The 26,255-nt window shown below is 45.3% G+C and overlaps 1 protein-coding gene across 3 annotated transcripts in view; it reads right to left on the bottom strand.

The window, feature by feature from the left end:
• Positions 1–26,255, bottom strand: part of LOC120822230 (ADAMTS-like protein 1) — a 72,198-nt gene that overhangs the window by 4,584 nt on the left and 41,359 nt on the right. For 2 of the 3 annotated variants that reach the window (XM_040181728.2, XM_040181727.2), the window contains exons 3-20: positions 19,330–19,457; positions 14,530–14,575; positions 13,999–14,235; positions 12,751–12,877; positions 12,217–12,291; positions 11,105–11,262; positions 9,763–9,874; positions 9,451–9,589; positions 9,305–9,355; positions 8,999–9,203; positions 7,947–8,094; positions 7,757–7,841; positions 5,013–5,329; positions 3,881–4,010; positions 1,741–1,951; positions 1,467–1,646; positions 1,199–1,352; positions 71–1,070 (exon numbers count right to left, since the gene is read on the bottom strand). In XM_040181728.2, coding sequence (XP_040037662.2) covers positions 71–1,070; positions 1,199–1,352; positions 1,467–1,646; positions 1,741–1,951; positions 3,881–4,010; positions 5,013–5,329; positions 7,757–7,841; positions 7,947–8,094; positions 8,999–9,203; positions 9,305–9,355; positions 9,451–9,589; positions 9,763–9,874; positions 11,105–11,262; positions 12,217–12,291; positions 12,751–12,877; positions 13,999–14,235; positions 14,530–14,575; positions 19,330–19,457 — 3,503 coding nt within the window. Of the gene's footprint in view, positions 1–70; positions 1,071–1,198; positions 1,353–1,466; positions 1,647–1,740; positions 1,952–3,880; positions 4,011–5,012; positions 5,330–7,756; positions 7,842–7,946; positions 8,095–8,998; positions 9,204–9,304; positions 9,356–9,450; positions 9,590–9,762; positions 9,875–11,104; positions 11,263–12,216; positions 12,292–12,750; positions 12,878–13,998; positions 14,236–14,529; positions 14,576–19,329; positions 19,458–22,292; positions 22,496–26,255 lie in introns of those variants that run through there. The other variant, XM_040181729.2, reaches the window with a different exon arrangement.

The raw sequence follows: 26,255 nt of genomic DNA on the forward strand, positions 1-26,255 counted from the left end.
TCAGCTAGTTTTTATGCACCAAAACAGGCAGTCTGTCACAGAAGATCTCATTAAAGTGTTGTTCCTGTACCTGCTGTTGTAATGCAACTCTCTTCCATTCTTTGTCCATTTCAGGGATGGTTCGGGGTTCCCCAGGGCCTCGCACCTCAGCTCCAAAGTAACGGGTTTCTGCAGCAAAACTGGCACTCCCACATGAACTATCATGTCAGACGACGGTACCCCTCCAACCTTTTTGGGGCGTTGGATCATCAGCGGGACTCTTGGCCTGGACGTGTGGGCTTTGGCGTTTGGCTTGTAAAGCAGGGGCCCCTGCGTGGAGGATTCCGCACTTTCCGGGGGATGAAGAGTAGACTCGTTGGTTTCACCTCGCGTCACGGTCCACTCACTGAGCAACTGTGCGATGAGCTGTTCTCCCGATAACCCCGCGAGGCCCGCAGAGAGGCTCGGCATGATCTCATCTAGCCTTTCGGTATCGGCAATAAGCAGCAGCTGCTCTGCGCTCGCTCCATCCTCATCCTCCAGGGTCGACTTGTTCTTTTCGCTGGAGTGTATTTTATCAGCAGTGTCCTTTTCACTTTGGAGAGAGCCTTTGAGTTTTAGCAAATGCTCAACAATGCTGTCATATCGGTTGAGAGAGATGGGTAGCTCCTGAAATCTTATGCCGGCTGACTGACTGTCTGACTGCCCATCCTTTTGACGAACACCTGCGAGGGGCCACGACTCAGGAACAGAGAGCTTGTGCTTGCTGCCAATGATGTGTAGGACGAAATGTTCCTGTGCCTGACCCGCGACACATGTGTACACCCCGGCATCGGAGGAACGAAGCTGCTGAATCTTTACGTAACCGGGCGATGTTACGGAGAAGCGTGGGAGGCCGAACAAAGGCTTTCCTTCCTTCAGCCATTGAATGTGGCCCTTTCGGAAGTGGCGGGTTGGACAGCGAAGGACCACAGTTGTCCAAGGGAGTAGGTAGGCATAGCCTCCCACTACCAACTGTAACTTTTTGCCCTTCCTCCACTGGATGTACAACTTTCTCTGGGCCAGTATGGTAGGATGGGGCTTGACAGAGTCTGGGATGAAATCAACAGTTGAAAAGTGATACGTACTTTATGTGCATTGGTAATGTTGAAGTCATTTATTAGCTGCTAACAAATCAAATACAAATGAATAAAATAAAGGGAAACAGAGGGTATCTTACGCTCACAGAGCCTGAGGGAGCATAGCCGGATTTTAGTGGGCCGGGCCATCAGGGAACAATCTTCAGAGTCTACGGTCCAATGTCCCCCGTCCGCCCCTTGTTTTCTGCAGGCTGCCTGTAGCCTCTGAATCCCATTTCCACAAGTCACTGAACACTGGGTCGAATGAATGATAATATAAGATATGGAAAGGGGGCGAGCTTTGTAATGTAATTATGGCATAACATTTTTAATCTTCAAAAGCAGGTTGGTGCCTTGGCGAAAGCCTACCTGGGACCAGCCAGTTGTCACCCATTGAGGAGGGCACTCTGGCTTGGCACAGGGCTGCTGGTTTGCGGGGCTCTTGGAAGGGCAAAAGGTGTCCGGCAGCTCCAGGATGCTGCCGTCTGCCAAGCGCTGTTTGCACAGGACCCGCCTCCTTTGAAATCCACCACCGCAGCTCTGGGAGCACTGCAAAAACACAAGAGGGCTCCGGTGGTTACATTAGTAATACGTGCTGGGCCAAGCAGTTATGCGGATGAACTTCCCGAGGCAGATCCTTTACCTGTCCCCAGTCCCGCGTGTCCCACATGGGAGGGCAGTCAAAGCGGTTGCAGGCTTGGACGGGGCTGGGCTTTGGGTTCGGACAGTCTTGGTCCCTCAACGCCTCGGTATTGTTGCTGTCCCGAGAAGGCCGGTGAGTGCACGCCACGGAGCGGGTCAGCAGGCCGACGCCACAGGTAGCAGAGCATAAACTCCACTCCCCCGTGTCCCACCTGGGAAAACAATGTCCATCATCAAACGATGGCGTGTCATCGCCAACATTGACTTCAACCAGCTGGGTATCACGTTACTCTGTCTATTGCTATTTTCACCTGTGAATGCGAGGCAACTGTACACATGTTATGAATTCTAAAAGGAACGCTTCATAACTTTGAACCCATTTTTTTTCCCCCCAAACTCTCAACGTTTGCGGCTCCTGATTTATCGCCACTTATTATCTTTTGCCTACATATGTAGCCCCATTATCCAATCATTAAAGGAGTGCAGTCAGGAGGAGTTCAGTCTGAGTGCTTAATGTTTTTACATGATCCCATATGAGCACACTTGTGCAGACTCGATGAATGTGTAAATTAATCAAAGTGAAATTCATGAGAGCGATTATGAGTGAAAAGGACTTAGGAGTAAGATCTTGGCAAAGGAACATTAAGTTTCCCCACTGAATGTAGTGATATGCAAGATATCCCTACGGCATAACTTCTTCAAAAGCATCTTTCTACGACCTTCCTTCTACCAATATTAATTTTGTTGTCCAACTCAATTCCCCACCGAGTAAGGAATCCGGCTTCAAAGTTTTCACTTAACACTTTTGTCCTGTTCGTGAATATGATGTATGTCCAATGGTGTCCAATTCGTCGCTCTGCCTTTGAAGGCGTCTAAAAGCTTTGGCTCGGAGCAGCAGTGTTGCTCCACGCTTGACAAATTACGTGATATTTTAAAGCTATTCATATTTACTCAAGGGTCCGAGGACTGAAACGAATTGGAAATGAAGCTCGTTTCTGGACCGGTGCTACACTCGGAGCCGAACGCTATGGCCCTTCTACCTTCGGAGGGAACAGTATCCAAAGAGTGTAGCTTAATATGGGAAGGTTATGTGGCCTCGGGGAGGGAGAAGCGGGCCAAAGGAAACAGGTCCAATACAGCGTTTGTTGTGCCTGAAAACAAGACTCGATGCCTGGAAAAACAGACAAGGACCGGCTGCAAGCCTCTGGGTTTTCTGACAAGAGTGTGAGTGGTGGAACGCCGACACCGTGCGCGGCGTTAACTTTAAACGTGCGGCCTACCGCAAAATCCACTCACCGTTTAGCCATGTGCTCCGTTACATCAAACATCAAGCCTTTATGCCGTTTGACCTTTTTGCGCATTTCATTCTGGGGAATTTTGTGCGCTCATTGTTTATCCACTAATAGATAAACCTTTCAAGAGGATGCACAGTGTCTATTTCAATCATTATCAGGCTTTCTAAAAGGATTCCCTCCAGACAAATGTGACATTGCAAACCCCTTTGATAAGGGGCAAATATGTTACTTTACTGTGTGATCACAAAAGGTTCTTTATGGAAAGAGTTTTTTTGTTGGAGTAGCTTTTCAAAATAGTATACTATGTGAGCCGTATTTTGTGCCTCATTCTGACCAGATTTCGCAAGTTGCCCCTTTGGCTTCATTTGCTGCTATGACAAAAGCATCCATCTGTCATTCAGTTTCAGTATCGATAGGGCCCAAGAGGCCTAAATGTGAATGCAATTGGCCCCGATGAAATAAACTGACATGGCTAATGTGGTGAATTGGAAGGATTTTGTTTTGAACACAACAAGTGATTAGTAGAGATTAATTGATTCAACTAGTGCAGGGTGTGTTTTTTCTTTTAGATCGACTGAAAGTAAAGCAGTTCCAGGTGTAGAAGAGCTCTGCAAAATAGTACATTTATGTCCCAACTCCCTTTATTGCATATTTTGCTTGCTTACAGTCTTGGCAAACCAAATCATACATAATCAAAAGCAGAGCCAGTTTTCAGTCCTGTTTTTAATTAATATTTTCTTTTCTTGAATGCAGCCCAAACCATTTGTTTTCCAAAACACAATTCCAATGTGAAACCACGTCTAGATAATGGTAATGATGTACGGCGTGTCCGCGTTTGGCCCTCACCTGGGTGGGCAGGGCTGGGTTTTGCAGTCCTGCAGCAGTTGCGGGGGCCGACGGGAGCTCACACATAGGCTCTGCTCCGCTGCCTCCCTGGTCTGCTTGTTCAGACAGATGACCACAGCCTCCTGCACACCTGGAATTAAGCAGCACCAGGCGAACACCAGGGATGTTCAATCATGAGTGCTGTTGATGTAAAAGCTGTACCGCACCTTACAAACACATACGGTTCTCGTTTAGCGTTTGCTACATATTATCACCCTCATGTACTACGGATCACTAGATATCAAGAAACCACAGCAAAAGCAACACAGCCTCCTCAATGAACGCAAGCAGGGATTGTACTTGGGCCTAGTCGAGCATCTAAACAGTGCAGCGGGCTCGATGTTCGATCACATAGCGTGATGGTCCACAGGAGCGCAGCCCTCGGGGGGGCGGGGGGGGTGTGTGTGTACGCGACATCTGATCCCACTCTGTAATCATCCCCGATGAACCTCCGCCCATGTGCAGATATTAAGTTACACTGATGCAGAGCCTAACACACAGACTCGGGTGTGAAGGTGGGTGGATTAAAGTGCATCTCAATGAATGTTGGCGGGATGTACGACCTTTAGTGTTAAACCTATGATATTTGGTCACATGACTTACCTCCACTTCAAACAACATCGTGCGATGGATTTAGTCATCCACTGACACAAAGGTCATCCGTTTACTGCTGTGACATGTATGTTTAATACAGCGCCCGGGACTGTGGGAGTGTGGTTTGCCTTCAAGATTTACTGTGACAAGCAGTATCATGTTTTTGCTCTATTAATGAATCATTCTCTGCTGCGTTTAATGTCAGATGGACCTTCATGTTCCGCAGTGGTTGTATCTTACTGACTTCGGCGTGACATTTCCCTTTTCTGGTTTTGATAAACCAAAATGTCATCACTTCAGTTTTCAAATTTTCTCAATAAATTCAACGAAAACATGTGTCCAAACGTTTGACTGGTGCTGTAAATCAAATATGTGCACAACCAGACGTTCACATCAGCCTCGGCCGTACTTTGTGTTAACTTTTCCACGTGGCCATTCTGTCCTTTCTTATTCCATTTCCGTATTTTGTCACATTAAAAAGCGTCGCAATGATCCATACCTCCCCCACAGCTCTCGGAGCACTCGGTGAACCCTTCGTACTCCCAGTCGTGGAGTTCCTCTCTTTCGGGTGTCTCCCCTTTGCCCTCCTCTTCCCCCTCTTCCTCCTCTTTGCTTTCTTTCCCTTGGCCCAAAACACCAGAGCAGGGAGTGCGGTAGCAAGACTGACTGGCGGCCGGTTTCGCACCCTCGCACTCATCGTCCGGCAGGTCAGCAACACTTTGCGTGAAGGAGAGCAAGACCTGGCACCTGACGGCGCGGCGCTGGGTCCCGGCGCCGCAGGTCCGGCTGCAGGGCTGCCAGGGACCAGGGATGAAGCTGGAGAAGAGAGGCAGCAGGTTTGAGAGAACGGAGAGGCGGCTACATTTTTGGATGTGATTAGAATGGTTTCCAAAACCAGCAGTGCTGACTTGAAAGTATTAAGACAGAAAGTCACAGGTTTATTGTGCATTCCTCCTCTTTACAGATCTTTATCATTTACTGCTAAATTCATAAAACCCACAGAGTATTTATGAAATCCTGTCGTGCTGGAGGGAATCGTACAGCTGTGAAGCATTAGGATCAGTCATTCTTGGATAAACGGCTTTCATGCTCATCCTTCCTCAACTTAAAAAAAAAATGGATCAGAGAAGGAAGTACATGTAGATCATTGGCTTTCATGGAGGCCTGAAGGCCATCCGAGGTGGGGTGCAAGTTAGAGCCTAGAAACTGGACTGCCCATGGCTTTGGGAGAGCGTAAAATAAAGAATAGAAATGGAAAGTGTGAGACTGAGAGATGTTTGAATCCCTCTTGAGCTTCGGGTTGGTCAAGATAAAAAAAGTGTAGTTCTGAAGAGTCAATGATTCACATCCTTTGCACATGGACCTGAGCATGAATACATTACTGGAAGCAGCAAAAATATATTCATGGCTAGAACAGCTGTAGCGGAATTTGCATTGGAGCACAGGAAAATCATACATTACATAGTCATTAACTACAACTCTTTTGAATTGAATGAAACAATTTGATTCTGCAATGGGATTTCTAATAGTAACCATGTTGAGAAAAAGATTAGAGCTGCTAAATTTGACATTTGAAGCATTTTTATTGCCCCCACATGCCTCATGCCACATATAGACAGCTAAAGTAATGCTGCTTGTTTGCTGCTATATTAATCGTGTGAATGCCGCATAGAGAACCTTTAAGTCCCTTAAGGAGCGTAAGGTATTTAGGTATGTCGTTAAAGGTAAAAAAATATTTTGGTGTCTTACAAAATGGTAAAACAATGGTAGAATTATTTAGCTCAGTCTGCAAAGCGAGCATTGACCACCATCCTGCAGTCCAATCATCGTACAGTCTCTGGGTTACCAAAGAAGCTTCCGACGGCATCGTTTTCAGCGAAGACGCATCTCCTGGAGGCATCTGTTAGCCTTGCAGCCTGCCCCAATGTGCAGGCGTTCCTCCTCGGTTAAGCAGCCTGACCACAACACAAGAGCGCCCAGCTGTCGTGAGAGCGATAAGACGCCTCAATAAAGAGCTCGTGATTACGGACCTTGGTGACTACTCAAGGACCCGCCACGTGTTTTTAGACACACAAATGAATCACCGGCAGTGAGGCCTTGGAGCACGAGCAACAAAGTCAACACGCAAGCCCACAGAAATGCGTATCTTCACGAGTTGTTGAAGTACATCTGTCGGTTTAAAAAACAGGTTCGGGATTTCATTCGTGAGCAGAAACGACACATTTTTGTGATACCCGTCCAAAATAATAGCAATTAAATCTGCATCAATGGCAATGTCTTCTCTTTTTATCACAGCGGTGGTCAGGTGAAAAAAATTGGTCACGCTGTGGAACATAAAGGTTTAATCTTTCAAGACGTCCCACAGCGGTGGTTCCGGGCAGGCACAGGGTTTGGCAATGGAGGTGCAATAAGTCTAACAGGAATTTCCCTCTCTTTCCGTTCACATCCGTAACCTGGCCCCATGTGGTAGGCAGATATTGTTGTTGGCTGGTGACTGACTGCATATTATACACAGATATTTATGTGCTTTTGACATGTTTTTTTGTTTTTTTTCTCAACAGAGCAAAGTCATATGCTTTGGCATTAGTTTCCTTCTCCCTCCCTCGCTTCAAAGATAAGTCACAGTAACAGATGTTTTGAACTGGCTAACATGGTCGCTAACACAAGTCATGCAAGACGCCGGGGTAGAGTCCAAACATGGTTCACCTTCAGAGGACAGCATAAATTAGTCAATTGATAAGTGGGACAAGAACATCTGGAACATCAAAGGCTGGCTGAGGTAATGCTGGTAGTCGGGGACTTAACAGTCCAATGGCTTCCAACTATTTTTTTTTTTCCCCTCTTTCCCCATCAGCTTCCACTTTTGCCGTACGTGACCTTGCGAGGTAAATTCATCACTTAGATACGACAATAAACACCTTCATAGGAGCAAAACAGCAAACACCTGCGTTGTGCCCATCTTGATAAAGCTGTCCTGACGTTGTGTCAAAGAAACATCTGGCATTCCCAGGTAAACAGAGACACGCACAGACATAACATACGTTTCTGGGTTGTGAAAACTCTAACTTAAATAGACCTAACCTAACTTTCTTGTGGTATTAGGCCCCAACAGAACATTCGCCACTGGCCACTATAAGTAACGTATAATTAAATATTCTACATTCAAAAATTGCAGGTGCTACTGGTTTCGACAGAGGTGAAAGCAGCAAACAGAGAGATGGGTTGTGGGTGTAAAGTACTCACGTTGGTTCCTCAGTAACACTGATCTCCTCCTCCAGCTCTATGGCCTGCTTATGCCACACCGGTTTCGCCTCAACTGGGAGCGTGTCTAGTGGAAATATCGTCCGTCAGGAGGTTGAACGTCAAAAGAGAACGTTTTACCTTAGAAATAAGTAAGTTTGACAAAAAAACAACAACATCAATCTACACCCACCTATAGACTTGTAACAGGGCACGGTCACCAGGCACTCCTCCTTGATGTGGGGTTTGGTGGTGGGGTTACAACCCCCGGCGTGTAGTCCTCTGTGATCGATGCATAACACCACCCTGTAGCGCAGACCCTGACCACAGGTCACCGTGCACTGGTGGCGACAGCAGACTTCAGGAGATACAGTCTACAAATCACTGAGTAACTGATAATCATTTTCACACGTAGGAGGATGAAGTGTTAAGTCCCACTCCTACGGTTACATCTCATTTGCTTGTGTTTGACAGAAAGCCCTTGAGTCAAGGGGAAGTAAAGAAAGAGACCTTCCAAAATCCCTGCAGCTTTCTGCTCAGGAGTGAACTTGTGCATCGCCGGCCAAGACAAGCTTTTAAAAGCAAGTTCGCAAGGAAGAATGTACTAGGTAAACAGCATCCCGGGTTTTCAGAGGGCCACAAATTTGACTCCTTGGGCCTCTGTTTGTGCCTGAATAACTGGCTAAGCGGTAAAAAATACCTGTGACGAAGTTCTATGGGGTATTACCAGGAGTGTTCCAGAAGCAGCAGCACCCCGATAAGCTGGATGTTTTGGGCAAATAGTTTCAGAATACGGGGGTTTTAAAGCCTTGTTTATTCAGGACAAGGACCTTGGACCCCCAAATTGAGGTCAGCGGTGCTACTCATTCTCGCACAGTAAGGTAGTGTGCTAACTGGAGCGGTCGCAACTGTCATGTTGTAAAAGCTGATGGATACCCCAAGACACAGAAAAAACCCCACACCTCCGCAGTGTATTTTTGTTTCTCCACAAGACAATTAATCATACATTTTTTACGTCTTCTAACTCTACAGACCAAATTAAGGACCTCTGTGGTGGTTCACATACACAGAAGACAAATTTTCTACTATTTGACTTCCCAGGTGGCAACAGCTGCAGAACCGAAAGAGACGTCTATTTACCGTCTAAACCTTCTAAAACAGCCTTCCGGCCCAGCTTGACCTTTGAACCTCCTTGAATACTCTGAAGGTGATGGTCGGAAAGACAGAGTTTAAAAGGGCACCTACGGGCGACCACTCCTGCGCCAGCCAGGTGGGGCAGTCGAAGGTGTTACACGGCTGCAGGATAGCCGTCTTGGGGGAGTAGAGGCACTTCCATTCCTCGGTGGCAGTGACGGTACCCTGCATGTCTTCCTCCACGCATGACACAGAGCGACTCTGGATGCCCCCGCCGCAGGAGGTGGAGCAGGCTGTCCACGGACTGCTCTCCCATCTGACATCACACAAGCTCAGTCATGAAGTCACTCATGGACATCGGCGAAAGTTGGGAGATTGTGTGCCGGTGTTTTTCGACGCACGGCTGTAAGTACGTACCGAGGCAGAGGGTGGTAAAGGTCATATGGCATGATTTGCTTGTAGCCGTCGCTAAAAAGGCAGAATCAATTAGATACACGCGCTGCTGTCGACTTGAGGTGAAACATGGAGGGAGTAAAATTAGTGGTTTAGAGTCGGGCTCTCACCTGGCCAGGCAGGGTTCCATGTTGCACTCCTGGAGTTTTGGTTTCGGTTTGATGTTCTCTGGGTAATAATGGCAATACTGATCCACAACCACCCGGCTACTCCGAAGGTCAAAGCACTCTGCGGAGGTCAGCTGGTACCCTACGGAGGAAAAAAAGAAAAGTCAGTCGTCCCAAAAGGAGTAACAGAAGTGATCTATCAAAAATGATTCAATGACGTGTTTTAATCAAAGATGTTTTCATTTATGTGGATATTACTTTTCAGTACCACAGTTTTCTTAATCCTCGACGTGAGCAGTGCAACCCCATGCTTACCTCCACCACACGTGACGGAGCAAGGGAAGAAGTCGGTCTCTCTCCAGCGGTGGATTATGGGCTGGTAGTAGATGTACTGGACCACACTGTCCGCTCCACTGGCAAACTGCACCTGGAGAAGCAAAATCCGTCCACTCGTTTGTTATTCAGCCAGACTTTCATTTAACCATAAGGGGCCAAAAGGATGATGAATATCAAAAGTTTGGCATTTTGGGAAATCAGTGTTAGTCCCACGTCATTATGCATTTCTACCGGGTGAGGAAATAAAACATTGTTTACACCTCAGCAAGTTCTGGTGTAACAGAGCAATTTATGAACTGCTGCCAAGGTGACGCAGCAAATTCCCCATATTATCTCATGGAATTGTCTCATACAGCTACACGTAGATAGAATCATACTGCACTTGGTGTGGGTTTGTTTCAGAGTATTTCCGCCCACTAGTGGCCATCGCAGTTACAATATGCAGCAGGAAAACAGAATGACGTTACATAAAGTAAAAAGACAAATGCCGAGGATTTTGGTTGTCGGATCAGCAAACTGTCCCGCTGCAGATTTCAGATCCTCGAGCAGTCATCAAAAGAAAAGCGTGCACGTATTGCTCAAATACTTGACCACAAACTGGTGTTTTAATATAATATCAAAGCTGCTTGGATACAAATGACATTACATGATATTTGAAGGAAAGGCCAATGGAGGTCAAATTATAGTAGATACGGCTCAGGCATACTGCAGAAATGTAGATTATAGTGTACCTTTAGTCGAACCGCTGCCACTCACTCACATGTTTACAGTGGAGAGACCGTCTAAGTCTGGCAACTTTTTAATGGGATTTTTCTTTCGTCAGAACTTTCCAGCGCTGCGACATGAATTGGCTGTTTGCCTCGTAACAGATTAAGAAAATAATGCTTTTATTGCTTCTAAGATTTCTGCCTCCTGAACTCCCATTTATTGTCAGATCCTGACTCGTGTGTTTATGAGTGGGGGAGTTTTCACAGGCGTTTCCCTGTCCGCAGCCTGTATACATTTTTATGTCCTTTCACTGGCCCTTGTCTGGGAAAGTAAGCGTGTGTGCGAGTTTAGCGCGTACACACTAAACACATGGCCCACTACTGAATATATGAACGGAACTAATGTTGTGTTATGTTTAAAAATCGACTGCAGGTTAACCATATGTGTTATGATTTTTCTTAAAGGACCGACAATTCCACCATTAATCAAATACAAGTTTCAGACATTTAAGCCGAGGGAAACAGAATAGTTGGGTGATAAATCATATTAAGCTTAAGTAAACTTAATAAAAACTGGCTTTGACTCACTTGAATCAGTATATTTATGCTCTTACTTTGACTGTGAAGTCGGCTCCAAGGGGGCCGGTGATTCTCAGGACCTCCTTATCTGAAAGTTTCTGGTAGTCCAAGGTGGTATTCTCCAGGTGGTACTGCCCTGATTTATCCAAGATCAGCTCACCTAGTACTCCTTGTAGAGTCTTACTCTCCACGTCTAAAAAAGGAATAAAGTAGGTAGCTTGAGCACAGTGGACACATCACTCACAATGTACATGTACAGGTGGAGAAATTACTACATTTCTAATTTGTCCTAAAAGATAGCTAGAAGTTCTTAGTCTAGATTTTTCATCATTCAAGCATCAAGCGGAATGAACAGCAAATAAAAGATGATGCAATTAAAATGTCCGTCAGGTCCAGTTGCATAAGAACTTACGGGGAGTAAGGTCGGTCTGCTTGGAGGGGAGCGCTCCAACAAGCCTTTCCACTTCCCTTTAACTCTGGCCCATCAGGGTCAATGCGGACTTTTAAACGAAAACAACGGGGAAACTCAAGAATGGGCAGTAACCAGCAGCACTCGCCACGTGCGGACAGATGGTTACAATTTGAGCGCCTTTGGCCAAAGAAGAAAGATGGAAGTATTTCATGAAAAATGTGTCCATTCTGAAAAAGAAGCACTTTCAGCCTGTCTCTGTAGAAATTCTGTACACCGAAGCAAGGCTATTTCAAAGGGAGATGGACCATTTGTTATCCGGTGGAGAGTTTGATTTCAGTACTTTTTGAATTCTGTGATATTTGCTGGAAGCCATAAACCTTCTCCAGAGCCAGTGCAGAGGGGAGTCATAACCACCACCTCTCTTTATTTTCCCCTAAACTAGTTTCATAGCCAGCATTTATGAGAGAGCTCAAAATGTAATATATTCTAGAATAAAGTGTTAATTTTAGGTGGTTATTTGGGTGACGTACTGCTTATTATATAACGGAAAAGCAATATTCTTGTTGAATAACAAGTCTTTAAAACATAATGTAACCTGCAGTAAAACTCCCAGAGTGCATGCAGAATGCTTGGGTTTATTGTGCAGGTATTAGGAAATCAAAAAAACACTGCCAAATATAAATATAAATACAACTTTTCGGGATGGAAAGGCACCCTAGACCTACCCGGACTTACACAAGTGATCCGGGCCTTTCAGGACCAGACGCACATGCCGACTCCTATAAGGGACGGCAACCACTGTGTCCTCAGCTTCAGAGACAAAAGACAAAGACAGACAAATGGCAAACAGTATCAATCAATACTTACAGGACTACGATTAAGTCAACCTGATTAAAACTGGCAATAGAAATACGCTTGGAACAGACACTGATTTTACGTTTAGTAAAGTACAAGCACAGCAGGGTAAAATGACGGTCACATGATGTTGATTTCCTTTTCATTTGGGTGACTACTTTTAAGAAAGGTGAGATATTAACTAACATGCTGCCAATTTTTGTTTTGTTTTAATGCCGGACATTACATTGTTTTTGCCTTAGTCAATAAAAATACATTCATTATTATTTATATTGATTAAAAAAATATATTGCAATTCACTTTACTCGAGTGATTTTGCTTCACACTTGACACGTGAGTGCCTCTGATGGTGTAAGAAAAAAACAAAAACGTACATTCTTAGGCGTAAAACAAGATCTAAATTAAAGAACATACTTTTTCCTGAAGCATGCTGGGATTTGTAGTGCCCCCGCACCAATCTGCAAGATGAGCCATCTCCATTGCAGACACCGCAGTTGTCCTCCTTTGCTGTACTCCCCAAGTCATGATCACATCCTACAATCTATGATACAGAGACACATACAGAAACATAAAAAAAAATATTCCCCAAGCATTTTAAGGCAAACTGATTTCAAATTCACAGGTTTAAAACAAAATACAACTTATAATAAGAAAGAAAAATATGAGTTTACATAAGAAAATGTCTTACTATGCAAATATAATCAAATAATCCAAGAAACCCTCTTGGTTCTTCCATACCAGATCCATGCTGTGTGTTTCTAAGATAGCATGAAGGATCTCCTGGGAGCTGATCATGAGTTTCCCCAAAAATGTTCCCTCTCATTTTCCCCAGACATTATCTGCAACCATCCGTAGTTGATTGATGGAGTTTTGGGCCTTTTCAGTCCGAAACCAGTGTGGTTCTTAGTGTGCTGGGGTTGTTGTGTGTCTTTGCAAACACACAACGCCTTGAGGACGTAATTTCATTCAAGCGGAAAGGAGTGCATTGTAATGTATTTCCTGGACTGTCAATCAAAGTCCCCAATCTCAATGGGACTTGATTTGGGAAGCAGATGGCATGACGGTAGCAATGTAACTCAATCTTTGGTGTCTAGGGTTTCTTGAATCATATATTTAGATCTTAAATCCAAATACACTGTAATGCATGCTAAATGTGAGCCAGTAATTATATTGTTGTTTTGACAATAAATTGAAGTAATGAATAAAATATATTCTAATCTAGCAAGAAATTCCCTTTGTGAGTGTTTATGCATTAAGGTTTCTATGATTATCTCAGATAAAAAATCGTGAATCACCACTTCTTTCTCTGGTTATTACAATTTGGGGCAAAATATGTTTATTTATTTTTGCCATATTTAGTCTATATTCACCTGGATTAATCCAAAGGCTAGTTTCTGCAAAAATCAGTGTTTAGTCAATCCAGTTGAGGAGAGATTTCACGTCTCCAAAACTGCATTCAATCAAATCCAAGCTTGTGGCTGTACTCAACTCACTCACTCACTTTAAAACAACTGATCAAAACCCCATTCTTTTGGTTTCTGAGAAGTCTGGTTTGGGACCCCAAGATTGTGTAGCTGTCCAAACATAAGTGAATACTGAGTAAGTCACTTTGAAGAATTGAAAAAAAGAATTAACAATAGAGTCTCAAGCACTTCCTCCTACCTGACAGACTCCGCTGATGCACATGTCCAAGGACTCGGTGTAACAGCGTGTCCCGTCCAGCACTTTGGGCGCCAGCTCCACCAAGAGGCCCGAGCCCTTGGCTTTGCACTTGAGAGCGCACGGGTTGTCCGGGTCGTTGTACACAGGCAGCCACTCGTGGTACTGACCCAGGTATCGCACATCTGCATGAGCGGAACACTGCTGCGCACGGAAATCACCTGCATCTGGAGGGCAATCCTGAGGGTCACAAAAAATACTTTTCCATATTTCCATTGTTAACGTGAGGCATATCACTGTAGTGAATATGTGCAATGGAAGGATTGTTGATACATGGGTATCAGTGGGTGCTGAAACTGAACATGGTGATCTGATTAAACTACAGCTGAGGTAGATTGATGCAACATTGGGTGAGACATTACTCACAGTTGCACAGAATTCTCATTCACATTTTGTTTAGCTCGATTCAACAAAAGAAACATTCAAAAGCTCTGCTGATGTCCGTTCCATAAAAGATGCGGTTGTCGAACGTACCACGTTACTGCATGTGCGATATTTGATGTTCTGCCCTTCACAGGTCCTGCGGAAGAATGAAACATGAACACGTGGGTGAGCTGGTGAGTGACACAACAAGCCACAATGAGCAGTTCTTTGCCAAATTCCTTTTTTAAACCGCTGCACTACTGGCCTATTGTTTAACACTTTGAGAGTTGAGGGTGGGCAAGTTAACAAATACATCAAACAAAGTTGACAAAGAATTAGGTTTGGTTTCTGTAATAAAGCGACTGGCATTCACTTCACATTAATTACTACAAATATAAGATGACTAAAAATGCCAACTAAAAGCCCCATTGTCAAACCCTGAGGAACAAAGATAAAACAGCATCAAATGGGGGGGGAGTTATACGTTGCTGTGCAAACCAGCAGAACTGCACATCCAGTCGTATAGCAGAGGCGGTACGGCCTCCGAGCAACGTCTGCTCAACAGATTGGAGCAGTTTGAATCAAGCCGCTCTGCATGACAGTCTGCAGTGTCCGTGCCCAGATCACAAAGCTAACCGCTTATTGAGAGTGAGGATTCCTTTGTGCTTTGATGCTCGGCGATGATAAACTATGGATAGTGACTGTGATAGGCCAATTATTCGAGACCCGGCGGGAGCTAATCAGAGGGGTATTCTTTGGAGTTTGGGAACTTGAGAGGGATTCCAGTGTCATCGGCCCTTAACTAATCTGGAATCATGATTGGAGGGAACATCGCAGATTTTGGACTCGCGGATGAACGAGGGCTAGGGGTTTTTACAATATTATTCCGGAGAGCCGAGGGAAGGGGGGGGGGGGGGGGGGGTGTGAAATGCGTGGCATGGAGAGACCATTAGACCATGTGACGAATCCAGACAGTCACTTGTGCCAAACCAAACGGGTCACAGGGCTTAGAACCTACCAAGAGAGAGACGTATCAAAGACAAAGAGCTCACAGGCAGGTACCAAAGACCTAAATCTGTGGAAAAAACAATATATAAACTTAACGTTCCTCTCCACTTGTATGCGACAAGGTGGAGGCTAAGCAGAAGAAAAGCGGGGGCCAACGCATTCGTCATGGCGTCATCACACGTCGAGGAGCACACAACACATAACTCACAGACAATGACGCAGCGGCTCACTGACAACTATACACAAACGGCAGGTCACTGATATCCTCGGACAATAAAGAACCTCGAGATCTGTTGCAACCAGGAAAAATAAAATGTCAGACATGGAGTGAGATTTGCAACTGTTCCCGTTGGAAAATAATTGAAAGTAATCACAACCAGTGCTACGTATGCTTTGCCATAACAGTGATAAACTCCACATGAGTGGCTGAAGTGTGCTATTACTGTGAGCTGTGCTCTTCATCAATTTTGGAAATTGAGAGCAGGCGGGCCATCAAAAGAAATCCGACATGGAGAAAACACCAGAAAAAGCACATCTTTTTCCTTTGTCAGTCAGTCCAACTTTTCAGTTCGCAGCGAGATGTCTCGGCTAATATTGGCTCAGATTGTTGTGAAATTAGGATCATATGGCCGTGGTGTCCAGAGGATGAATCCGAGGGGCTTTAACAATCCTCTGACTTCATCTTGCGCCACCAGCACATCAAAGTTTCCTTTATCAGGTAAAATATTTCCACATTCACAGAATGAATTGGAACAAAATTTCAAATGGAAATAAGGATCCCAGATGACAATAAACGGACTCACTGAGCCTGCGAAGCTCAAGAAGTCATTACATGGAATAACAATTGGAACCAATATGTCCCCTTATGAATGAAATCATTTTGGGGTTCTATGCACACAGATGGTTGTTGCTGATTCTAACATGAGCTCGGTCTCGCAGTACAGCTTGCTGTTTTTAGCATTGGACAGGCCGTGCCGAGGGTGGTCCCCCATTCTGGGGGAGTCAGAGGTGTAATCAAGGTGCCAGGCCCGAGTTAATTAGAGCAACCTAATTAGTCATTGCCTTGGAGAAAATGCACTTTTAACTACCGCGCCATTTAAAGATAGATTTTAAACCCAGCTGTGGCACGGCTTTGGTGAAATTCCAAAATACCACAGTCATTTAATGCCACAGCCAGTAATTTCAGAAAATCAGAGACCACATTAAGAGTAAAAACATGCTTATCAGTGTTGAGAAGTTATTTGCAACTCCACTTAACTTGTCCCGTTTCCCCCGTCCTGTGTGACTGCTTCTCTTTATTCACTTATAAATGGGTTTCATGGCTCCTTCATTTATTTCAACAAAGTCAAAATAATGTCACGGCTGGCCTCTTTTTATGAAAATAAATAAAAAAAACTCTCGTAAAAAAAAAAAGGTCGAGCAGAGCTTTTTCTCGCCGCGACACCCAATCCATATGTCCACACATGCTTCAAATGCTGTTATTAATAAAGGAGATTGTGATCAAGTGACTAACGAGGGCTGGGCGATTTATGTTTAGTCTCTCTATATTGCCTTTTGGGGAGGTTGTGTAACTCTTATGCGTTCCTGCATTAGCAGCAGGTCCCCCGATTGTGTGTCTGTGAGCACGGAGTTCGGAGCGGTTTGAAGGGTGTTGCGAGCCGGTTTCCAGCTTCTCTTTCCAAAGAGTCTCACACACACACACACACACACACACACACACAAGGGCCTTGTGTTGTGCTTTTTAATGACACCGTTTGATCTGCCATCCGGTTCCAGGCTCCTGCTCCCTCGTTCCCACGCAGCGGCGGGCTGAGCTGGGATGAGGCGGCGTGGCGAGTCCTGCCATTTCCCCAAGAACCCGCCGATACGCGAACGCCATCGGCAAACAGCGGCCCGGACTTACATGAGCGCCCACACACACACACACACACACACACACAAGAACACTGCCTACAACCCATATGGAGCTCAAACCCCAAACACCTCTTAACACGTCAATTGCTTTTACAGTCAGTAGCGTTCTGAGCCGCGGCTGACCACAGAGCTCTGGGCAAAGCGGGAGAAATGCCTGCTGCTGATGTCATTAAACAAACTCTTCAAAAAGCTATTGACCTCAATGTTTACAGTGCAGCACATGGGGGGTCTGGCACTTTGAGCTGGAGGTTTTTTGACAGCCTTTTGTTGCTCTTCAGCCTCGCTAACACAGCGCCAGTGCCGACAGATTCACGGTTTTCAACCAGAGAACATCTCGCTTGTGGCCTCAGGTGCGAGCTGCCCCGTTTTGTCAGCGCGTCTTTGGACAGTTTAGAATGTTTTATGTTCCCACTGACTGCTCCCGTCACTCATGGCGCCCCCCCCCCCCCCCCCGAAGCCCCATTTAGTGACTTTGTCAGCGAACCCTACTGGCTACCTTTAGTGAGAGTGCAATGCATTTGGGGAACTGTAAAATAGAAGAATGCAGTGAAGTCACCCTGCAGTTATTTCCCTGTCCATAAATGTGACAACATTGCTATGGAAAACATTCTCAGTCCCTTTTTTTTCGGTCTCTTGTTCCTCAAATCCACTTGTAATTGACCACTTTGGCCCGTGCACTTGGCTCTGAGCTTTAATCTTGAAGCCCACATAGTCAGCTCGAAGCCCAACCAACCGGGTGACTTTGGCTGCAGGATGAAAGCGCCGAGAGGTCCCAAGGGCAATTTCCCGTTTGTCCCGAGCCCAGATGATGAGCGGTGGGAATCCTATCAATGTGGGTGCATTGCTTGCAGTGCCCAAAAGACCATTACATAAAGAACATTTATGGTCAGGGAGATTGATTGTTATGCTTACATTTCTAAGACATTACTAAAAAGCTGAACATTGTTGATTGACCTTTATAATTCAGGCTGTGAACATCTTTAGGAGGCGGGTGGGCAAGAGACCCCTCAGGGCTATATTCACGAGTATTTTGAGCGCTTCCCTTCCAGCCCATGGGAACGGAGCGATTGGTGAGATTTACTCACACTAGTAAAGAAGCTGTCTGGATATATTTGGCAGAACGTCCGTGAGCAATAGAAAAACACCCCCCAACCCCTCGTCCTCCTCCTCCTCCTAATCCCCACTCCTGAATATTAAAGCCATGATATGGCACTTTAATGAAAACCAGTTCGACCCCCGGTCAGGACCTTTCCCAGTGTTTCCCCTACCATTACACCAGGGGCACGCCCCCTGCCGAAAAAGTCTGGAATTATCCGTGTAAAATATCCGTATGCACGTGCACGTGGCGCTCGCACCAGACTACTGCACCCCCCAGTTGGCTGAACCCGTTCGCCCAACAACCACCCCCCCCCCCCCTGAAACACTGTAGTGTATGAACATACGCTTACGAATTGTCCATATGATGATTTATCTGATTTATTTGAAGCGAGGTTCTATCTTGAGATTGGACATCATTTTACTGTATATTCTCCTGTCCTGTGATGAGGGCATGTCGAAAGTCTATTACATAGCATCATTCGTTCCAGTACGGCACTTGTAAATGTCAATGTGTTTTTTGTCTCTGTTTCAAATAATACTTTTTGAAAGATGTAGAAGTTGTTAATGGTTCCATTAAAGGGTAATCACTGAAAACACGTCATGGTATGCTGTGTGGGATAAGGGTCAAGGGGGGGGGGGGGGAGGAAAAATGTGGCGGCTAATATTGATGTAAAAAAAGTCACTTGTAGTTTATTCCTGAAGCTTTTTACATTACATGTAGTTTAAGAACAACTCAATCAATGCATCAGAAATTGTCCATGCAATAATAATGTTGTAGGCATTAGCAGGAAATACGTTATCCCTTTAATTGCACTACCAAATAACAACAACAACCCATGGTGTTGCCCACTACATTGCGGTGCAGAAGCAGTGGCTGATCGGCGGCCTTACTTGGAACTGAGGCACCGTCTGAGGGAGTATGAGGCGCCTCCTCCACAGGTCCGAGAGCATTCACTCCAGGAGCCCCAGGCGTCCCACAGAGTGTCTTTGTCCTCTTCTGACCGGGCCGTCCGCGAGCTCTGCACACCAGGACGGGAGACATGACTTGAGTAGTTTGTACACACCAGCGATCAGTCGCGGACGTCATTGAGCGATTGCCAGTCCGTTGATTAAAAAATTTGTGACGTTGTCTTAAGTTAAATTGTTTTTGTCAGTTTCTGCAAAGACACAACACCATAAAGCTGACTTATGCTCTCCATGTCTAGTTTTTTGCGAACAGGAAAAAACCTGTACGCACAATCCTCAGCGATATGACACCGGGCCTCCTCTATTCAAACAGATTGTCTTGCAGAGCACACAAATGAGAGCCCAAACTGCGAGTTGGGAACTTGAACTAAATATCAGCGTTAGCTCTCGACGTTTGCCCATTTGCTTATCTCAAGTGTGAACTGCTAGTCCTCCCATAAACTCCCACAATGCCTTATGTGCACGGGCGCGCACGCGTGTGCCTCCTCCTCTGTTAATTGCATGAGGCTGCATTTGGCAGCGCAGGTAGCGATATTACTGCGCCATCCAAAGTCAATATTGTGTGGAGGATGAATTTTGCGAGGGCAAGGACGACGTGCATCTCAGACGTAGAGTGACAGCCAAAAAAAAGTCAAGTCCTCCCTACCCCTCTATGTTACACTCTTTTAACTCTTTCTTGCCCTACAGGGACTTTTGTATTTTCCGATTGGATTTGACTGGCCTGACTCACCTCGGCGTGGTGTTTGTTTGTAAGGCTGGCACAGGCCTCTGATGTGGATCATCTACCATTGCACATGAGTTATGTTTCTTTGTGTTGGCTTTGGTCAGCAGCCTAGCTCTCAATACCCTTTGCAGGTCGGACCGAATGAAGTTAGAGGTCTGTGTTATAGGAGAGTATTGTATGAAAAGGAAAATTGATTGTTTTTGCGATGTAGAACAGGGACAGCTTAGCTCTTTGGAAGTAATCCACTTGAAAGCTTCCAAAAACAACTGGTTCTATATACCTGTTTAATGGAGGGAAAACCTGGAAAATGGCAGCAGAAATGTGGTTTAAAAGAGTAGAGTGGCAAACACAGGAGCAGAAGAATATGCCATCCAAAAGATCCTTTAGTGGTAATGAACAGATGGATGTGAGAAAAAGTCATAATTTTCACATTTTGGCAGTTTTTCTGGTCCTGGTGAAGCGTGAAAGAACATTTTATTATTGCAGAAATGCCGCTTTTGTGCACTTTAGACAGCATCCCGGCACGGGATCATTACGGCTCCACGACCGCCCTTTGAGCTGCCACACAAAGATCCCAAATCCTGCAGATTTCAGCCCACTTACCCTGAACACACTGCAAAAGGCACCGACATCGCAAACTGTGTGTGCAACACCTGCTCTTCACGCCCACTGAGCCCACAAACGGTTTACAGTGAATGTCCCGGCTCGCACTTCAGCTTCTAGGAGGAAAATCTCGGGATACGCCAAGTTATTTTGACCTTTTTTGGCCCCCTTCTCCCCGACAGCACGGCATAGTGCCTCGTCCACAAAACATGGAGGCACAGAGAAGAGTAGACGCAAGGTAATAATAGTGCTTTGATTATTTCCTTTGGGTCACGGTAGCAAAAGCAACCACGATGTACGCTGCGCAGCACGGCGGCGGGTTTACATTATTAAAAGTGCGCGGGGACTCGTGTTAAATGTCTGTCAGTGCCGGTGACGCCTGAGGAACAGCAGAGGGGAACGGCAGTGGCACTACTTTCTGCACCAGCCAACTATTCCTGTGTTTGGATCCACAGTAAATAAACAGCCTGCGCTCTCGGCACACCACCTCAGTTCCCCTTTGAAAGGCAATCAGTGAATTTTACACTCAATTACGGCTGGGAGACGTGCTGTTGGGAAGCCAAGGGAGCCGCGGGCTGGCGAATGAAAGAGGAGGGGAGGTGGATGAAGGGACGGAGGAACGGAGAAGAGGGCTTCGTTTGGCTCACTGTGCCGCTATTGTTCTGGATGAAGGCGGGGGGTGGAGAGGGGGGTGGAGGTGGTCGGACGGGCCGTCCCGCTGGGATTTGGACCCGGTAATCAAAAGGCTCGTATATCCACTCGGAGCCTCCCCCGAGCCCTCCATCACTGCACGTCCCGCCTCTCGCGCTCTGACCCCTCTCGGGTTGTGTTTTCCAACAGCGCGGATTTACACAAGCAAGCACATAAGGCAGATTTCATCTCTCAAAACGGAGCAAAACACGCGACCGCAACGCCCCAGTGGCTGTCACCCACTTAAGTGTTTTCACGACTAGTGGAAGAGAGGAAATGAGCATATGATAAAAGACTTGAGATCCCCACATTGTGCTGTTCTGATGGACAGATTCTATTTAAGTCACCTGTCAGCAGCTGAGACTCGGGGCATTTTTTTCCCTTGAAGATGGAAAAACTTCACGGGGGAAAGAAACCAGACTCTGGTTCCTTTTTTCGCAGACTGTGTCAATAAGCATTCGATGGCCTTTTTTAGTCGGCAAGACATACAATATTTGCACATCTGCTGAATCCCTTGTCGTCTGACCCACGCTGCACGGCACCGTACTCGCCGCGGTGCCGCGAGGAGAGGAGTCCCTGTAATGTAGCAGCGAGCACGAACCGACTACGTCAACGCTTGTGCCTCGGATCAAAAACACACAGGCGGTTTTTGGGGCGCGAGAGTAAACAAGACACGTCAGGTCACACTAACTGCCTTGTTAAAGATACTACCAAGAGAAGCAAAGGACATGGAGAGAGCATTTCTACCGCAGGTATCATACATGCATACACACACATGCTTTCTGAATGCTTGACCTAATGTGACATGTTTCACGGGTTTAAAGGACAAAAAAAAAACATTTAGGGGGGTAAAAAGCAAAGAATACAGTACCAGGATGAGAAGAGCTGTCACCAGTAGCTTGCAAGATAAAACACCTTGCTCCATGTTTTTTCAAAGTGTGTGAGTCACTCACTCCGCTCCTGAGTGTGTGTGTTTGTTTGTATGTAAAAGCGTGCGATGCCCTCGTCTCCGGGTCACTGCGTGTGTCCCGTCTGTCCGCCTGCTTGCCGTCTCCTCTCTGACTCGCTCCTGTTCTTCCTCAGGCATAAGGGGAGGGAGAGAGGACTGGGAGTGTGCGTCTGGGTGGGTGATTTTGAGTGCATGAATGTGGGGGGAGTAATCAGGAGGAGAGTGGGGTGTGGGGTGGGAGGGGGACCCTACGGGTCCTCCAGGTCTGGCACACTAGGCAATCAATAAACGGTCCTCAGTCAAGCATGTTAGTTCAAACAGGGAGCTGGACCAGCTGCAACTTCACTACTTCACACGTTTGTGTGTGTGCGTCTACTTGTGCGTCTGTCTTCTGCCACCACTGTGTTTTGGAAGTGTCAAAAAAAGAATCTGAATCATACAGAGAATGATAATCTGCTATCACATTTTGGATACGTTTTCTTCTAATCTAATGATTAGATTTAGAAAATGTCCACTTCTCACACATCACAAGATATGTTACGCAGCACGTCCGCCTGCAAACTATGTTTTGCAAAGAGTTGCATGTGGGATCCCCGTGTAAATCAGATGAAATATTCTGGTCCCTGAAGCTATCGGCATGGACTTCTCAGCCACGGGGACTTTTTTTCTATTTCTTTATGAGCCAAAGGTCTACTTCAATAGAGCCTTTCATAACATCTGGCAGTTAAAGCCAGTGCGAATTTACACTGTGGAGGTGGGGAACAAGCCAGGTGTCCCCTGGAGGGACAATACCTCTGGTTATAGAGAAAAACAACCGGCGAGATGGACAGCTCTTGGCGCAGGGGGAACATACTATGCGCTGAGTAACTTTCCAGTTTGAACTTTCCAAATGGCAAGGCACAAAATCGAAGAAAAAAAAAAAAGGCTGAAAGAGAAAGTGGGTGCCAATCCCATGCTGCCCCTTGATGTGACTCACTGGGACTCGGGAATTCAAATCGTGACGTTCCAACGACAATAAAAACTCTGTGCCCTCCAAATCACGACTTCGAGTGGACAGACACCCCGATCAAAAACCACATAATTGGTATCAATTAAGACTGCGAGGAATGTGCAGCACTCCAGAGCAAACAGTCGGCGGCTCCAATCACAACATCGGAGCGGATGTCTCGACACTTTACCAGTACACACCCACACACATTTTATACTTGAGTTATACACAGCAGACCGGTCTTGAAGGCCTAGCTTTCTACGAACAGTATGGGACTTGGCTTGTTTGACTTGGTAGTGTTTATGGAGTTACACACACTCACACACACACACACACACACACCTTTCCACTTAACGCGTGTGTAATTTGTGATGCCAGCAGGGAGGGAAGCAGACATGCGCGTTTTCATAGGGTCCACACAGAAATCATATCTCCTTGCACCCGTAATCCATAACCTTCTAATGTTTGCTTTCAGAAGGAATCCTTCTCAAATTTGCAAACGTACGACTACAGAAAATAAACCGTGGCATCGGTGATGTGCCCAGAGTTTAAACCCAAACACGCGGGGAGGAAATTAACGCGTTTGACTGACAGTCACTTGGAGCCAGTTCTCTTCCACAACATTGCCGAAGGTGTCTCCTCGCAGTTTAATGGTCAGTGAAGACAATGAGGTGAGAAGAAAACAATATAGGGCGTTATTATTTTTAAACAAAGGACAGGCTTGGGTATCACGTTGGATACGGAGAGCATGCAAGTGGTTCAGAAGAGCTTATTGCTCACAAACAGATGCTGTCACGTGCCATTTCTGCAGATGTGTAAAGGCAGCGCTGCCGCTCCTCAGCTTATTTGACCACTTTTGGCTGTTGTCTTAATGTTAAAGGATAAAAAAAAAGTAATTATGGGTATGTGTACCTTTCAATAGAAGCTAATGGTTATTGTGTTTTCAATACAGTGGCATTATGATACTTTATTATGATACAGCGAAATTTGATAATAATACAGCAGTGATTTTAATGTATGTATTAAATATAGTAAAGGTTACCTTCGCTTTGATTTCATTTGCACAATCATTTTAATGTCATTGCCATTGATCATGTGTGTCCTACATTTGTTTATGTACATATGTGTACACATATATTTATTCTTATAATGTATATATACCCACGAACACACATGTGTACACACATATTAGTATTTGTGTCTGTTGTTTATTCATTATTTGTATTTTTCTGCGTATGTACGTTAAAAGCAAGGGATCAACCAAAGTGAAATGTATAGGCACACATGACTAATGAAGTACGTTGTTATTTACACCCTTTCCCTTTTTTTGTAAATCCTTAACATTTGATTTGCTGCTCATGTATCTTGCGACCTCCGACTTATTGTTAAGTGATGTCACCATCTTTCCAACATTACTCTCTCTTAGTGGGGAAGAAATCACTAGAAAAAACCCGTGCAAAGTAATATATAATGTAAACAGGCAATGTTTTTTAGGTTGTGTAAAAGGTAACCGATCAGGCTTTCTGAGCAGCAGCAAGTTTAACGGATCCTTTCCTCTCCTCTTATGCGGAGGAAAAAAGGTAAAATTAAAAGATTGGCATTTAACAGGGTGATGACCTGAGGTAACAGGCCCAGAGTTTGCAGAAATAGAGACACATGAAGCTAAAGTTACCAGAGCCAGAACCCTCAAATCCCCATGAGGAGACTTAAACGCTTCAGTCGGGATAAATGGTAGAGCCGTCCCACCCCCGCTCCCGGCGGCGTTTGTGCTGCAGGCGTGATTTACACCAAAGCAATTGTTCAAAAAGCTTTCTGGGCCAGAGTATAAAATGGTTTTACGAGGACAGTGATTTTACAACCTGCAGCTGAAAATCAACCACACTTCCCAGTCCCCGAAAACCAGAGGATTAAAATAAAGATGTAATTCTTCGACAATCAGCTAAATCCAATTTAAGCCAGATGGGAGGTTGACTGCAAAAAGCCAAAGTAAGTCGTAGTGCAGATGCAACAGGTGCTTTCAAAGGACTCAGAAGTGTTTTTCATTGTGCTTTGTCTTTAATGATTAGGAAGAAATGCTGGCTCTACAAGTGACGTGAGTCGTATGTGATCTCAGTATTTGGTGGTAATCTGACGACAGAGACATAAACACATCTTCTGTAATAATGGGCTCGTGAGAATGACAAACGCAACCTTTAACGGACCAATCCCTGCTGGAATACAGTCTAGCAGATCTTCTGACTCTAACTCCCTGCAGCTCCGCAGAGGAAGACATTCGTTCTGCCTGGATATTGGTCCCAGAACCTTTTACGACAAAATGAATGAAAACTAAATGATCCCACAACTAGCAGCTGCATAGTAAGGATCTTTTTTCAGCTCGCATAGGGCCCAGGAAATCAGGTGACGTTATGTTGGATGGCTCCCAGGTGGTTGTTTCAACATTCAGAAAAGGGAATTCATCATACATCTGCTATTTAAACAGGACAACGAATATACAGCAAGGTTAACAAAGGCATCAGTGTACTGTAAATCAATGAAATTCATCTAAAATGATGTTTTGATTTCCAGTTTTGTTTAAGCTAAGACCTATCTGGTTCCTTTATATGGTTTTAAGAATATAACGCAGCATATCAGCTCTGTAAGAATTCACAGTATGAGCATGTTGGTACTTTTTGGCTAAATGCTCAAAACACTTCGCAAACATGCCCACAGCAACAATACCTATTATTCTAACTCTATTATTCTTAGTGTGTTGGAATGCAAACAGTCCGTAATGAGCACAGAAGATAAAGTACAGCTTTTCACTTGATGATGGTGCAACATAAAAAGTAATTTGGATCACCAGAGTCAGTGGTATTTCTCCCCTGAGGGGAATGAATGTCCGTACAAAATTAATTTAA

The sequence above is a fragment of the Gasterosteus aculeatus genome, chromosome 7 (genome assembly GCF_964276395.1).
Source record: "Gasterosteus aculeatus chromosome 7, fGasAcu3.hap1.1, whole genome shotgun sequence".
NCBI classification, from domain to species: Eukaryota; Metazoa; Chordata; class Actinopteri; order Perciformes; family Gasterosteidae; genus Gasterosteus; species Gasterosteus aculeatus.